Genomic DNA, 15,734 nt, shown 5'->3' on the forward strand with positions numbered 1-15,734 from the left:
TCAGTAATACAGATGTCTATTTTATTAAAAAAGTTACAAACATGTGGACTGCAGGGTCGTCTTACAAAATGACAAGAATGAAATCTATTGGAAAAATTTTACTTTTACAAATATTTATAGGTCATTGTTCAATGTTTGTACTTGTTATTCGAGATTTTTTAACTTTCATTGATAAAGTTACAGTACATTAGATCCATGATAATAGGTTACATGATTTTATTTGCAGAGCCCTACTGCAGTGATTTGAACAACTCCTAAACAGATGCCATAGTAAAGACGAGACATATATTGCATTTAATTTATTATCCTAATAAGCAACTTGACATGCAATCTATTGAGAAAGCTAAAATAACTTTTGGTCCCTTTTCTTAAAATGTGCTGGAGAAATCACCTTTAAATCACTTTCCCCTGATTCCTGTGATACTAAGTGAATTCAAGTTAAATTTGCTGCTGAGGTCAGTGACAGAGCAAGAGAGCCAGAGAACAAGAACTATCGATAGAAAAGAAACACTGTATTTAAAAAAAAATCCATCTGCAGAAAATTTAAATCATCATGAATTATTTGATTCCTTTAGAATTTCACAAAAGCTAATAAAAATGAACCACAATCACTTAACCTACTTTGAACTGAGCTTTTGGTTTTAAGTTTGGTATTAAAGTGCAAACTTAAATTAGGTATTCATTTCAAGCAGTTTATAAATAAGAAACTAAGTTTCAATTGCCTCCACCCTTACAATCTCACCATAAAATTCAAAATCTAAGATCAAGAGTCCACTTTGAGGGAATTTGATCAGGAATCAAATGCAACACGATTTTAAAAAAGGAAAACAAAGTTTAATTAATTTCTACACAATAATTAATGGTCATACTGACCAATAAATCACATGAATGTAGATATCACTTTATCTGAACATCACACACAATATAAATTTAAAATTGCCACACCCTTCCAAAAACCATCACTGCATATATTAGAGCTTTCCTTGACAAAGTTATTGAGCTATTATTATAGATCAAAAGTCTGGTTTTGGTTTTTTTGTTTTGTTTTATTTAGAAGCATGTTCAAATGACTAAAGCTGGGCTCCTAAAATCGAGAACTTTGGTGCAGTAGGTGAGCTGCAGTTACTAACTTCTGCAAATTAAAAGCACACAACTAAAACCAAGTAAAAACCCAACAACAAAATACTGTCAAACTTACAAAATTTTAAAATCATTGCTAGAAAAAGCGCTCATTGTCATGATGTTAGAACTGAATCACAAGATTACTCTTTATAAGTTTACTTTCTGTTTCTATACCTGTGTTACTGTTAAATGTTCAAGTATTCAGACAAAATGTGCTGATTAGGTAAACAACATGGAAGGCAATGGCTATTAGAAGCACATTTGAAAAAGAAAAAAACAAAGGGAAAAAACGCCCAGAGACTTGGCGCTATCCTCCCTCCTGTTACACAGATTTTTGTCTCTACTACAAACATGCTTCTTGAGAAATAACTAAAAAGCAATTGTGATAGTGCAAGAAAACTTTAACAAATATTGCTTTAAACTATTATTCAGAAAGACAAATATTAAGAACTACGAAGTGTATATGATTTTATTTGAATTTAATTTTACATGTGCAGAAGTCTACTAGATGTCACAAGCCTGACAGGCGAAGCTGAGCTATCTCTGTTTAGGTATACAATTAATTTACCATGGATACAATATCCCTTTTCAAAGGCATTGCTAAGTAGGTCATAACTAAATTTAGAACTTCACAGAAAGGAAAATGTTACTGCTGCAATTTGATGCTGTAAATGAGATTAACACATGTGAAAACCTAATGGAATCAAATGCTTAACTCTTTAGCTAAATGCGCTACAGTCAATTTCAAATATCAACCGTAAGTTTCAGAACATGTTAACACAAAAACACATCACAAACTGCACTTGGAGAAAAGGGATAGTCCATCCACACAGGTAAAATGTGATCTTTAGTTTCTTTTTACAACACTGCCACACGTAAACAGAGTCTGAAAGTATTAACCAATCACTTAAAGGAGAAAGATTTTACAAATAGAATGAAGCACTGGCGCGAGGTAATATACAGAAGTAACCATTTGTTTAAGGCTCAATTTTTTTCTCCATTATAACTTTCTTTTAAAAGGCATTGAGTAGGTAATACTGAGTTTGAGTATTTAATAAATACAAGTTGAGAAACTGATTAAAGAAATCAATTAAAATATTAAAAATTAATTCTTGCATATTAGCCATCATTAAGAACTTAGAAAGCTACAAAAGGACTGATTGATAAAGAACAGATCTTAAACATATGGTAAACGTGCTAAGCATTCCTGTTTCAGGTCAATGGATCTTGAAGGCCAAAGACCTTATGCACTTAATTGGATGTATGGCGACATGCTGTAAGAGAGACAGGTTTACCAAGGCTCAGTTCTGCAACCCAGGTTGTAAAGTTCTCCAAAGCAGCATCTGTGCAAATTTCCTCTGAGTTTTATCTGCAATTGAGATGAAAATATCATAAAAATGCAGAAATATAGATTACAGTTTAAAATGAGAACACTGACAACAGATCTCTATACACATGCAAGTGGTACCAAAATCGTAAAGTGGAATTTCACTGTGTTCCTCATAAATTTAAGTAAAAATAATCTTCTGTAGTTCAAGAGTCAGTAGATTATAGCAACACTATAATGATGCATTGGATGAAATACATACTTCACTGTATAAAGTATACAATATTTAAATGCTTACATGTTTAAAAGATCTTAATAGTATAAAAGTGGCAAATGTTACTTCTACTTTGATCTCTTCATATTTTTAATGGGAAATAGTATTAAATCTATAGTGATTATGAACTAACTTGATAATATGCAAAACTTCAAAAAAATTTTTGCATTAAAATAAGTTGTTAATCAGGACATTGATTATTTAAGCTTAGGAAAGTCCAATTTCCTCATCATGAAAATAAGGATAAAATTCTTTCTTGACAGGGTTGTCGTAATAAATATCACATAAGGCACTATGTGAAAGCACTTTATATGTCAAATGTCAGGTAATTTTTTCATTTCTCAACTATGTTTAAATTTCTAGAGGACCAGGATTATGTCTTTGATATCCAAATTAAAGACCTTTATATTTTTATTTTTAGACCTATTTGAATTTTTATACCTATTTGAACACAACAGTGTTTCATTCTATATGTAATTCATTGTGAGGATTTTTCAGTAATTCAAACTGGACTTTACTCAATTAATATGAATTAATAAGTTGACTATAAATTTTAACCCACACTTTTCAAAATAAGCAATTACAAAGAGTTGGGGATTTTTGAATATGAATGTCTCAAATAGGGAAGACCTGGATGATTTAATAATTCAGGTATTCTCTGAAATCAAATTGAGGAAGCAGTAATTATTTCTAGCCAAAATAAACACTAAGAATACAGATGAGCTTCTTAACCATAATCTACATTAAATAAAAGGTGATATATGTGATATTTCTCACTCTCTAAATACCTGGCTAACATTTGGTCTATCCACATTCCATAGGATGAGAATACTCCAGTGAAATCAAGAGATACAAATAAATCCCAGGTCAGATTCAACAATATTAATATAAAGCATACTATTAAAGTATTAATACCTACTACTTTTCAAAAGAGTACTACATTTTAATTCTCTGCAGTAATAAATCTGGGGCAAAAGCATGCATTAGGTGAAAAAGGACAGTCTTTCTAAGATTAGAAGTACAGAGAATGCAAATGTTACTGCTCCATACGGTGAACGCAAAATTTCCAGTGTACTAAAACTCTCATTCATTTAAAAAACATTCCAGAAGCTTTGAAGGCAGCTGGTCAAAGTCATACTTTTTAACTCTCAGGATATCACATCTAGACACACTGCAGAAGTATAACTTGCTGCTTGTGAGATAGAACACAAGTGATCCTTGTCCTCACTCTCAACTTTCCAGCCAGACACCCAACAAATCTGAACTCTGGAGGCTTCTGCTCAAATTCTTGCTTAACTGGTTTCACTTTTCCACTTTTTTCTAATTAGATTTTGTTATGAAAGAGAGAGAGGAAAGAAAAAAACAGAAATCCCAAACAGTCCAAACCTTTTGCTCAGGAAATTATGAAATAGGGTCTCCCAAGTGGGGTAAATTGGTACACAAGAATACCAAACATAGAACTGAAAGAACAAAGATCATTATTTATGTCAGCATGAAGAAAAAGGGAGACTCTTGATTCAAGACCAACACATCATTTCACGTGGCAGCAGAATGCCTGGGATATTAACAAAGGCTCCTGAAAGGCTTAGCAGTTTATGAGTGTCTTTTTAGCTTAGCTGGATTTAGCATTTCTAAATACAGTGGTATTTACTACCATTCTTTTTAGCAAAAATAAATGTGCAATCATAATCAATTTTAATTTTTTCCAGTTTTATACATATGATATTCTGGGGACTTAACCAAAGGAACTTTTTAAAAACTAAATTTTGCTTCACATTTTTTACTTGGCATGTTCACATGCAATTTAAATATTAGTTATATTAACAAAGCACTAGGCTAGAATTCTGTTGACAGTTAATATTTCTGTTAATTATCTTGTTTGTTTCTCCACTGTAACTTGCGTAACACTGATGAAGCTTATTGGGGGGTGAAGTGAGAGAACTCGGGTCAAACACAGAGAGCAGAAGCTGAACCTATGGCATAGAATCTGCAAACGGAAGGGGACCTGTGCTTCAAGGAGAACATGCACCCTAGAAGTTTACAGTAAACCCAGGGTAGAAAGAAAAAAAGCTATTTTTCTTACATCCTAGACCTAAAATCTCTAAGTTTAAATTAATATGATGAATTCAATTCTGAGATTTCAAATAATATGACCATGCCCACTGATAATAAGCAGCAGTGTGAGCCCAATGATCTGATCCCAGGTGCCAACTTTGAATTAAACAGGTAGGGGACTGTTTCCTTCAACCCTAAATTGCTTTTTCTGAATCCGATATTCCTAAGACTGTGGCTAATCAAAGGAATTTGGGAGTATGTTTTTAGTAGGATAAATTTTTCCAACAGCTGACAGGATTTAAGTTTTTCTTGGTGATAGTATCTTCTGGATTTTAGAATTCCACTGTGAAGTAATCCCACGAGGAGAATCTTTCCTGAAGTATGGCTAGAATACTTCCTCAGTGGCAATTCTCCAGCTCCATGATGCAATTTTGGTTAATTCTACTGATGGTTCATTCTAAGCTAGAGAGGTAATAGAGTAAAAGTGAATGGCTCAAATGCATTTCATTCTGCAATAAAAGCCTAATCTTGAGGTTAAAAGGAAACAATTAAAGCAAGAACAGATATACAGTCATTCTAGTCACCAGACACCTCCACAACTAGAACAGGTCTAACTAGGCACCTATGCATTCTGAACAGTCCCAAACCATGAGCCCTGCAGGGGTCAGTGAAGGTCTGGGAGAAGTAGAGGGCAGAAAGGACGAGGCAACTCTCTTCTCTCCTTTACCCCAGGTCCACTGCACGTATACAGGGCACACACTACCCCAAGGCGTGCTTCCTCCTCCGTTCAGGGCTGCTGTGTCACAGGCTCCATTTTGGCTCATTATGTGAGCTGGATGACAAACAAGCATTTAAATAAGCTTAGATATTTTCTCTAAAGTGACATGCAAGATGTGGGGGAGGGGGAGGAAATATCTATCTAAAAGTGTATCTTCAGCAACAGAATTCCACCTTGGTGTTTTACTGATATGATTAATATTTAACTTGGACATGAAAATGCCAGCATTTTAAGTATACAATGTGATTTAATTTTCATGATGTCCCCCTCACGTCTACTAAATCCCCAGCATGTCGTATCTAATTAAAAGGCGGAAAAAAGATTTGAAACAATTCTGATTCCACACATTTATTTTAAACAACTGGAAATGCTAATTGATTTCACTGTGTTTAGAAATAGTAAGGCCAGCTAGACTAAAATGACATTCATAGATGGTTCAGCCTTTCAGGAGCCTTTGTTAACATCCCGGGCATTCTGCTGCCACGTGAAATGATGTGCTAGTCTTGAATCAAGAATCTCCCTTTTTCTTCTGGCTGACATATATAATGAACTGAGGCTGACATAAATAATGATCTTTGTTCTTTCAGTTTGATTCCTGGTGTTTGGTACTCTTATGCACCACTTACTCTCATTGGGAGAACCCGTTCATAATACACAGAGAAAAATACGATAAAATCCTGCAGGAGACCTTCTAACTGTAGTGAAGAACACCTTTTTATATTCCTTTTTTAAAAAAAAAAAACAGTAACTTCTGTCAATACTGGACTGAGATATAGGGATCCTTGAAAAAATAATCTTAAAAAAAAAACCTATATGCCCAAAGAGTATTTACCAAAAGCTCACATTTTAGGAATAACTTTACTTCCCACTTTTCAGGGAATTAACAGAATATTTTTAGGACGTTATTTTGCTTCTTTTTGGTATTCCTTGTTTCGAAACCACCTCCACCCTTCCCCCATCTACTCAAACCCTACCCATTCTTCAAGGCCTAACTCAAATGCTACTGCTCCCCAGTTCCTCTAAATCAGTGCTTCTTAACCAGGGGCAATTTTGCCCTCCAGGAGACACTTGGCGATGTCTGGAAATATTTCTGTTCATCACAACAGAGGGGCATCTGATAGGCAGATGCCAGGGATGCTGCTAAACATTCTGCAATGCACAGAATGCAATGCTTCCTACAACAAAGAGCCCTGAATGTTGAGAAACCTGCTCTAACCTTGGTCTCTCCTTTCCCTGTGCCCCCACAGCACTGTGATTTACTTCTGTTACAGTATTATGGGATTATTAAGAAAACATTAATCATTCTCAACAACAGTATATCACAACAGCCAAATGTCAATTCTTTACATCAATAGAAAAGAGCTATGATATAGTTAACAAAATCAAGATAAGGCTGCAACACTGTATCACAGTAATGAAGTCCTTCAAAACACTTGATGGCAGGCTCCTCAGCTCAGTAAGGAAACCAGCCACGAAAGTAGCATGTAAGGAATCTGGCACTGCTTCCAAATTTACACTAAGATTACTGCCAATAGGAGGGTGAAAGGTGGGGAAACCATCCTGGGAGACATGCAGATAAACAGGTGTCGGGCAAGAGACTGGTGACTCCAACTGAAGGGTGATAAATAAATGTGAGGTATTATCAGAAGTAATTCTTAGAGCATTAATAAACTTTCCCTTTCAATTAAAGAGAAAACTATGTACAACAATCACAGTCCTTCTGACTTATCTGGGTCTTACTATCTCTTAATGTGGACAAGGTTCTCTTCTAAACATTAAAGACAAACATTTCTCAAGTCACCTTTACTTGTCCAAGTTTTATCTTCAATCTAGATCTGGGACTGATGGACCTCAGAGCTCTGTGACTCAAGCTACAGGACTCAGAATCCATCTCCTACTTTTTAAAAATAAACAGTAAGCAAGAACAGCCACAACCTTTATGGACCTCTTATTACAGATACCTAACCACATCAGTTCAATCATATTTGATAGCAAAAAACTCCATTGCATACAGTGTGTTTTGTTCAAAGAGATCTTGGTCAGGGGACACCCTGTTAACATTTTCAGAAATCCAGCTGATTAGATATTTTATTTCAAGGCTCACACCTTTAATTGTGTGTTCTGCTTATAAAAACCAAACAAAAACTACCCAGGAAACTTAACCCAATATTATAAAAGAAGCAATTATTGATACTATTATTTTCTGATTTTAGTACTTTAGTTAACAAATATAAACATAGTTTGCTTGAGATATTAAAAAGTCTATTTAATCATTCCTGTAGGTAATCAAACAGATTAAAAGTAATTTAGATCACAAAAGCTGCAAAATGAAATAAACTCAGAAATAACTAAGAATAAGAAAGCTTTAAAAATAGCTTTATACATCATTCATTTGCCAACTTGACTAAGACAGTGGCCCTCCACATGTATGAAATCCATTTTATTGTTTCCTTCCAATAGCTGTCTGCAATAATTATGGGGAAAAAACTGGGAATGTTTTGCGGGAGCTGGTTAATTGTTTATGAAGATGATAAAACTAAAATGCATACAACATGTTATTTGCCTGGTTAAAAATGTCAGAGAAGTAGAGCATAATGGTAAAGATGCAATACCACACACAACTTGTTCGAACTTGAAGCTGGCTTGAGATTTAAGAAGAGACACTGTGGAAACAAGAACACTAGACTCAATCACCTACATACTGCCTCAAAAAACTATATTGCAAGTATGATGCTATCAACAAAACATACACTGGGCTACAGTCTGCAGAGTGACGCTATATGATAACAGATGGAGCGAGGTATAAGACAACAAATGTGTTTTCATCACATTCTGGTATGCTCAAAACTTGATGAGTGAAAGCATTTTGAATAAAGCACTGTTGTCATCCTTCATTTTCAAAGATGACACTAGCTGACAGGAAATCTTGTCTGAAAAGATAAATTAGGGACCGTTAGTCTTTTCTCCAGGGAGCACATATAAAGCCAGACCTTTGATTAGGAATCATTTCTGCGATCTGAAATGGCTGTTGCCATTTGCAACACTGCCTCTTAGACTTGAGGTCAGTCTTGGCTCAAAACAATCAATTCCATTCCTGATATTGTCCAGCTAGTCTGGCATTTTCTGCAGTTTCTCAGTCATCCAGGATATTGGTTGTCTTGTTATCTAGGTATTATTGTCTAAGTGAGACTATCTGCCCAATTACAATCTAGATTAAAAGATCATGATATGAATAAAGTTATCTTATTTTAAATGATCAATAAGTTTTACAGAACCTTACTTTTCAAAAAATGCATTCATTTAAAAAACATCTTTTTAAAAAAAGTAAAAAAAAAATAAATAAAAAACACCTTTATTAAGTTATTTAGCTCGATGAGAGGTTTGAAGATTTTGCCATTGTTCTTATTAACTCCATTATTTATTAAGCTGAATATAAATGTTTCCTAGGCTTGGGATTGTCCATTCTAAACACACTGCAGATGATTTCACCAGTTTCTCATCTGGACCATATTATTCATAATGAGTCAAGGTACATTGTGGCACTATAGTTTGTTATTATCAGAGGTCACTTAAGTCCCTCCAGTGTAACATACATGTGAACTTGATTAAATAATCGTTCTGCTAAATCTAGCACTTGGGTGATTAGTAAATTGATGATTTCAATTAAAGCAGCTCTCCAGCTCGTGATAGAAAAGCACAGAAAACACAAAACTAATCATCTTCTCAAGTTATTACTGGATGTTCTCCCATGCACTCTGAATGCTAAATCACCCAAACAGGGAAAATTATCCTTTAATTCACCCCACCCCAAAGGAATGTTACAGATCAGAGACAGAATAGTAAACTCACTTTAAAAAACAAATCTTGGTATTGGGAGTACACACAATTTCTTACCTTCATTTTACTGACCTGTCTCTTTTTCAATTATCTATATTGAATGTTGATTATTTTGTGCTAAGGGAAATGTTTTTTTTAAATAAAGAAATTTAAGGTAGCATGTGTATTAATATTCAGCTTTTTGTTATACTTGATCAAAAACATAAGGTTCCATCAACAACTAACCTGCTCGGTATGGCCATGATTGAGGTTATCTTTTTATTTTTTACTGGACAACGCAAGTTGTACAACATTGATCTTGCTTCTCGGGTAGGGAAGAATAGTTCATTTGCCTGACGATCTCAGCAAAAAGTTCATCCACCATTGATTTACTTTTTGCCGACGTCTCCATGAAAGGACAGCCCCATTCTTGAGCCAGAGCTCTGCCTTCTGAAGACATAACCTCTCTTTCTGGTTCCAGATCCACTTTATTTCCTACTAGGATCAGTGGGACTTTTTCATATCTCTTCACTCTGACAATCTGATCTCTCATTGGCTTGATATCCTATGTAAACAATCACAAAGAGAAAGAAAAAAATTATGCTGTTTGCATAACCATAAAAGAAATATTACAATATCCCAAGAAGTCATCCCTCAGTGAGTAGAGAAAGCTGAATCCACAATAAAACCACACACCCAAATGGAGAAAATGTCACTTTCTCCGTTGAAGTAGGAATAGATAATTTCCACAGGCCCTACCCCTGCTGGATTTGTTAAGAATGTAAAATGTAGGTTGAACAATAACTTTAGGAATCATTTACTCACTTCTTTCCCTCAGTCGACACTGATTTCAAAAGCAAATCCCCAAATATGATGAATCCAAAAGGGTGTTTGGCCATGTCCTTAAACCTGCCAGCTTGTCATCACTCCTGGTAACACCTGTTACCCCAGCACAGAATTACAGCATCTATGCATTCCTAGCCATTTAGCAAGAGCACTTGAGAGAAAGTGTTTTAGGTGGGAAGAAAAACACGGCCTTGTGCCTAGAAGACCAAACACACTTCAGTGTTTCATTTTAAATGTAATGGTATATGCCCTGATCCTTAAAATACCCTTCAGTATTAGAAATTACTGTACACTAGTGAGCAACTCCTGGGAGGGACAATGCCGGGGTGGGGGGCGGATTTGGGCCGGAAGAAGTCAAATTTTCCCTTGCCTATGTTTGGGCATATTATGTGAATTTTCTCCCTCGTATATATGACTTTTTCTAAGCAATTACAACTAATGACAAAACATAAGAGCCTTAGCAATTCTCGAGGAGGGTCAATTTTCGAGGGGTAGTATCGATTTAACACAATGTAATAATTGTATAGTTAGTGTAATTTACTAATACATTGCACTTCTTGAAATTTTTTGTAACTAACTTGAAAAGTTTGACTTAAATATAACACATGTGCTTAATCTGAACAGTTACAGGACACAGCATTTACATGCAGGATGAAGGAAAAAGAAGGGACTGAAAATTTACAAGAACATACAGTTGATAGTTGCAACAATTTTGTTGGATCACGTATCAATTCAGTCTTCTCAGTTAAGCTTCGTTCCCCTGTGTTCTTATAGAAACAAGTTCAGCTGAGAATCCAAATTGATGGTATTTGGGCTTAAAAGAGTTTAAGTCTCTACTGAAATAATGGCAGTTTTTCATTCCCTATATATGTGTATAAGAGAAGTAGTTATAATGGATATCTTATGAAAAACCCTTCAAAAGACTGCCAGCCTGAAGAGTCAGCTAATAGAATAACAAATGTCCCAAGGATCCTGTAGAAAGAAAACTTCTGTCAAATAGCACCTTTAGCACATTGGTACTTTCTGGAGAAAAATGCTTTGGAATCTAACAGTTTTGCTTTGGAATTTAAGTCTGCATAAAATGAACTTTAGTCTGATCACAACAACTTTGATTAATTTACCCATTACTTATCTTTAAAAGAAAAAAAAAAAACCCTGAAGGTGCTACATCAGGTCACTGGGAAAGTTCATTTTAAAATAAAATACTAAGAAAAGTGAAATTAGCACAACAGCTTGGCTAAAGCACTTAATGTCTCTTAAGTAAGCAACATTAAGTGCATACCTTTAAATGCAGAAAAAAATATCCATTTCCTAAATCAATGAAGGTCAATATAATGAGTCAATACGAGGTTATTTATTTTCAAGGAATAAATAGCAACATTTATTGCATCTCTTAAAATAATGTTAAACTTCCAGTCTGTCTCCCAGTGAAGGACACGACAGATTTTTCCAGAGAAACTGGACCACCACCTAGCCGGGGGGTTAAAAATCTGCACTTGTTCACTGTTCCCAGATCCACATATTGTCTATAAATATAGTCAATGTTATCAGAATCAATTTGGCTGAACTGAAAAAAAAAAAGAGAATCATTCTAGATTTTTGTTTGTTATTAACTTTAGATACTAGTCTTTTCAATTACTAACTTCCCTTCACACGCTCCAAGTAAGTAGAGTGCCTAGAAGGCAGGTCTTGGGTTCATCATCTCGCAGCCCTAAGATTTAGAAATCTGGTTGAGAGACTTGGGTGTGAACAGAAAGGGGGAGGGCGAAGCAGACACAGAGGAATTTATCTGTGGAACAGATAATCGTCTCCAAATAATTTTCCTTACAAAGTGCTCTATTTGCCCGAGATTATCTTTTAAATGTTGTTTGCTTGAGTACCTTAACGAAGGCTTGTGGACTTGAACAAGCAACTTCAGAAGGCTATAGTCCAGGCTAAACATACACAAGCTGACATTTCTTTTTTCACTTCTCTTTCACTTAAAAATAACTTTAAGACATTTGTTGACGGTTGCGACTTTAGTCTTCTCTACAGAAACAACTGGATACTTTACCGTGCCAGGAGTAACCTCAAAAATGCACCATGTCTAACTTTCAAAAGCAAAACAGTCATTTACGCACGGTGCAAGCAAACCAGAAGTAAATGTAGGATTACCACACCCCCTTCTTACAAATCATAAGACTTGGTTTGGTTACCTGAAAAGACTGCTGATTAACCAGACTGTAAACCAGGATGAAACCTTGGCCGTTTTTGATGTAGAGATCTCTCATGGAAGCAAACTGCTCAGTTCCTGCGGTGTCCAGAATTTCCAGCACGGACGGGGAAGAGTCCACTTCGATCTCTTTGCGGTAGAAATCTTCAATGGTGGGGTCATATTTCTCAATGAAAGTCCCAGTGACAAACTGCACAGTCAGGGCGGATTTGCCAACCCCTCCGCTCCCTAACACCACTACCTTGTATTCCCTCATTGAGTCTCACCTTCACCAACTCCTACCAAAGAGAGGGAAAAATAACACCCCGCTCGCTGCGGCGCGGCTCGGAGAGGCGGAAGGTGGGCGGAAATCTGCGAACCCGGGAGGAGAGTGCAGAGGAGCCCAGGGCCCGACGGGGGAAGAAGAGGAAGTTAAAGGAGGGGGAGGGGAAAGAGCGAAGTGTCGGGGTGGGTGGGGATGGGATGGTAATGCCCTTCCTATAGGAACTGAAGCCCAGGCAGGGGGCGTGGGGAAAGGGCGAGCCCTGAGCAGCCCGGAGGAGGGCGGGGGGAGGCGAGACGCGCCCCCCGAAGGGAAGTGGGGGGGGGACGCCGCAGGACCGACGGGGGCCCCCGCGGGAGGACAGGCGTCCAAGGAGCCCGCGGCCGGGGGCTGCCCCGCACCCCTCCTTCGCCCTTCACACAAAGGGACCCAGGGACCCCGCTTCCTGCTCGCGCCGCCGAGCCGGCCCGGGCCTGTGGGCTCCGCTCCAGTCACTGTCGCCCGGGCGGGTCTCTGGGCCACGGCTCCCGCGGGTGTCGTCCGGCCTGTGAAGCGGGGGGTGGGGGGGGAGAGGGCGCGCGTTACCAGCCTGACCCCCGCCCCAGCCGGGCAGCCCGGCCGGCCGCCTCCCGCGGCTCCCACCCGGACCTGGCCGCCGCCGCCGCCGCTTACCCTGCCGTTCGCACCCGCCCGGCCGCCCGGGAAACTCTGTCACGCCAAGGCCATAGCGAGAGGCCGGTTCCTCCGTCTCACCGCTTCCCCTGCGCTGCCGCTCGCAGAGGGGAAAGGGGCGGGGGCCGTCCGGCGGCGGCGGCGGCCCCTGGGACTCCAAGCGAACCCACCTCTTTTTTTCTCACCCCCCCACCCCACCCCCCCCAGCACACACCCGGAAGGGTTTCCCTGACACACTGGTTGAGGTGCCCCAGTTCCCCGAGACTGGACGGGATCACTTCCGGTGGGGAAAGTCCCACCTCTCCGGGGCGAGCCGGGTGGCGCTGGGGCCGCGCCCTGCTGGGCGAGACGGCGGGGACGGTTTCGGGTCGAGGCTACGGCCTTGGCAAAGGACCTCTCTCGGGACCTCCGGAGTCTCCTTTTTCCGCCCGGCCGCCCGCAGCTGCTGCTTCTGCTGCTGATGCTGCGGACAGTCCCACCCCGACCTCGCGGAAACCCCTCCTCGTCTCAGCGGCCCCCAGCCCGGCCTGACGACTTGATCGGCTCGTGGCGGATCTGACGACCCGGAGCACAAGCCAAACATTCCCGGACTAGAAGCGGCAGGGGAAATAAAACAGCCAAGAAAGTGGATTCTCTTTGCTGGTCTTCCTTCCACTTGGTATTTTTCGAAGGAACGCGTGCAAACTAACCTTCGACTTCACTAATGGTTCTGATTTCCTCTGTGGTGTGTTTTCTTTAGCCGTGCTGACAAATAATTGAACACACACACACACACAGGGTACTTTATCACCTGGCAAATCTGCCTTGTCTCCACCAGCAAATGCCAGAGTCGCTCCTTTCTTTTTTATCACCAGGCTCAAAAAACAACAGGATTAGTAGACTTTAAGGTACTCTAACTCAGTTTTGCCTCTTTTTTGATTCCAACCGCTACGCAGCAGGGAAGCGTGGATTGGCAATTGTTTAGGCCAGCAGACTTAACTCTTTTCATTATCTTGTAAGGCACAGCAATTTGCATGACTGGCTCTCCCAAGTTAAAGTTTGTTTTATTATTATTGGGAAAAAAAATAAAAATAAAAAAAATAAAAGTAAAAAAAAAAAGAAATTTACCCCCCCCCAAAAAAATAAAGTTTGTTTTAATGACCATCCTTCATATCTTTGAAATTCAAATCAAAGGACTCTAAGGTTAAACACACTAAGTTTCTATTTTAGATAAAATTGTTACTTCTTACATCTCTTTCCCTCTGCTTTCTACTTGTAAACTTTGTGTCACATCCACAGAGCCCCGGGGTCAGAAGCCTAGGTTATATTTTAGGCATGTCACTCCGTTTTTGACTCGGGCATGCACCCAGAAACCTGAAAGAGTCAGTAGCCAGTGGAGTTAAAAATGACCTCAAGTCCCCCTTGCAATGGGGACAGCTGTATAAAAAGAGATTACCAAGCCCCAATTGTTAGATATTAGAGAACAAGCAAATTAGTGTGAAGTCCTGATGTGTCTCTCCCTGAGTACTCCCCAACGTCACTTACAGTATCCAAAGGACAGTGCAGTTGAGTTTCTTCTCCGCCTAGGGCTGGTGTAATCTGTCCCGCGAAGTCTCCAGCTCTGGCTCCAGCTGGCCCGAGTCCCGCCTGATATCTGAGGCAGTGCCCTCTGCTGGAAGAGGTTTGGTCTATGAATTATGAGTTTCCTCATAAGTCACTGCTGCTCTCACACGTGCTGTTGCCGGATTTGGAGCTCTCCTGCCCATCCTTGTCTGTTTCCAGACAGTCTGGGGGTGGGGGGATCCACAGGGAAATTCTTCTTCTGAGCTCACAATCAGTCCTGAGTAATTGCCTCAAGTCTCTGCTGTTACTAAACTGTCAAAACAGGGTGCGCCGCTTGCTAAGGTGGCTTCACCTGTTGACAACTCTAATATCTCTGAACTTGTTGGCTACAGTATTTTGTAGAGAATTGTTTGTTTCTCTACTCAGTGAAACATACTCCTCCCTTCGCTGCAGAGTCCGTTTGGGTCACTCGCATCGACTACAGAGTTGACAAATGTCACACAGCCCGAAGATCCTTCTAAACTTTCTTAGGAAGGGTATTCATTACAGTGTTTAGGAAAGTAAACAATTGGAAGTAACTTAAAACATCCTTCAATAGATGATTTAAAAAATAATGTGTGTACACACACACACAAAATAGGATACTATTAAAAAGAGAAACGTATATTGGTAAATGCTGATATGAAAAGATGGCCAAGACATATTGTAAGGATGAAGAAAAAGCAAGATACTGAACAAATACATGTGTGCTCAGTCGCTTCAGTTGTGTCTGACTCTTTGCGACCCTATGGACTGTAACCCACCAGGCTCCTCTGTCCATGGGATTCT

At 39.0% G+C, this 15,734-nt stretch overlaps 1 protein-coding gene across 2 annotated transcripts; it reads right to left on the bottom strand.

The window, feature by feature from the left end:
• On the bottom strand, positions 1-15,258 carry RAP2C (RAP2C, member of RAS oncogene family). 2 transcript variants are annotated; one of them, XM_020872180.2, is made up of 4 exons: positions 13,365-13,557; positions 12,414-13,237; positions 9,619-9,937; positions 1-2,491 (listed from the first exon to the last, which is right to left on the bottom strand). In XM_020872180.2, the coding sequence occupies exons 2-3, from the start codon at positions 12,684-12,686 to the stop codon at positions 9,659-9,661; spliced, it is 552 nt and encodes a 183-aa protein (XP_020727839.1). In that variant the 5' UTR covers positions 12,687-13,237; positions 13,365-13,557; the 3' UTR covers positions 1-2,491; positions 9,619-9,658. The 2 variants fall into 2 exon arrangements, with proteins under 2 accessions (XP_020727839.1, XP_070318408.1); XM_070462307.1 differs by lacking the exons at positions 1-2,491; positions 9,619-9,937; positions 13,365-13,557 and adding an exon at positions 14,889-15,258 and having other exon boundaries at positions 12,693-13,237.
• Between the last annotated feature and the right edge of the window lie 476 nt (positions 15,259-15,734).

The sequence above is a fragment of the Odocoileus virginianus genome, unplaced genomic scaffold, assembly GCF_023699985.2.
Source record: "Odocoileus virginianus isolate 20LAN1187 ecotype Illinois unplaced genomic scaffold, Ovbor_1.2 Unplaced_Scaffold_2, whole genome shotgun sequence".
NCBI classification, from domain to species: Eukaryota; Metazoa; Chordata; class Mammalia; order Artiodactyla; family Cervidae; genus Odocoileus; species Odocoileus virginianus.

What these genes read in the sequence shown, in the direction of transcription:
- RAP2C (XM_070462307.1), bottom strand. Translation starts at nt 15,054, where the DNA reads ATGAGGAAACTCATAATTCATAGACCAAACCTCTTCCAGCAGAGGGCA. An exon ending in TGCACTGTCCTTTGGATACT is followed by an intron (nt 13,238 to 14,888) that starts GTAAGTGACGTT and finishes CCCGCTTCACAG; the next exon opens with GCCGGACGACACCCGCGGGA.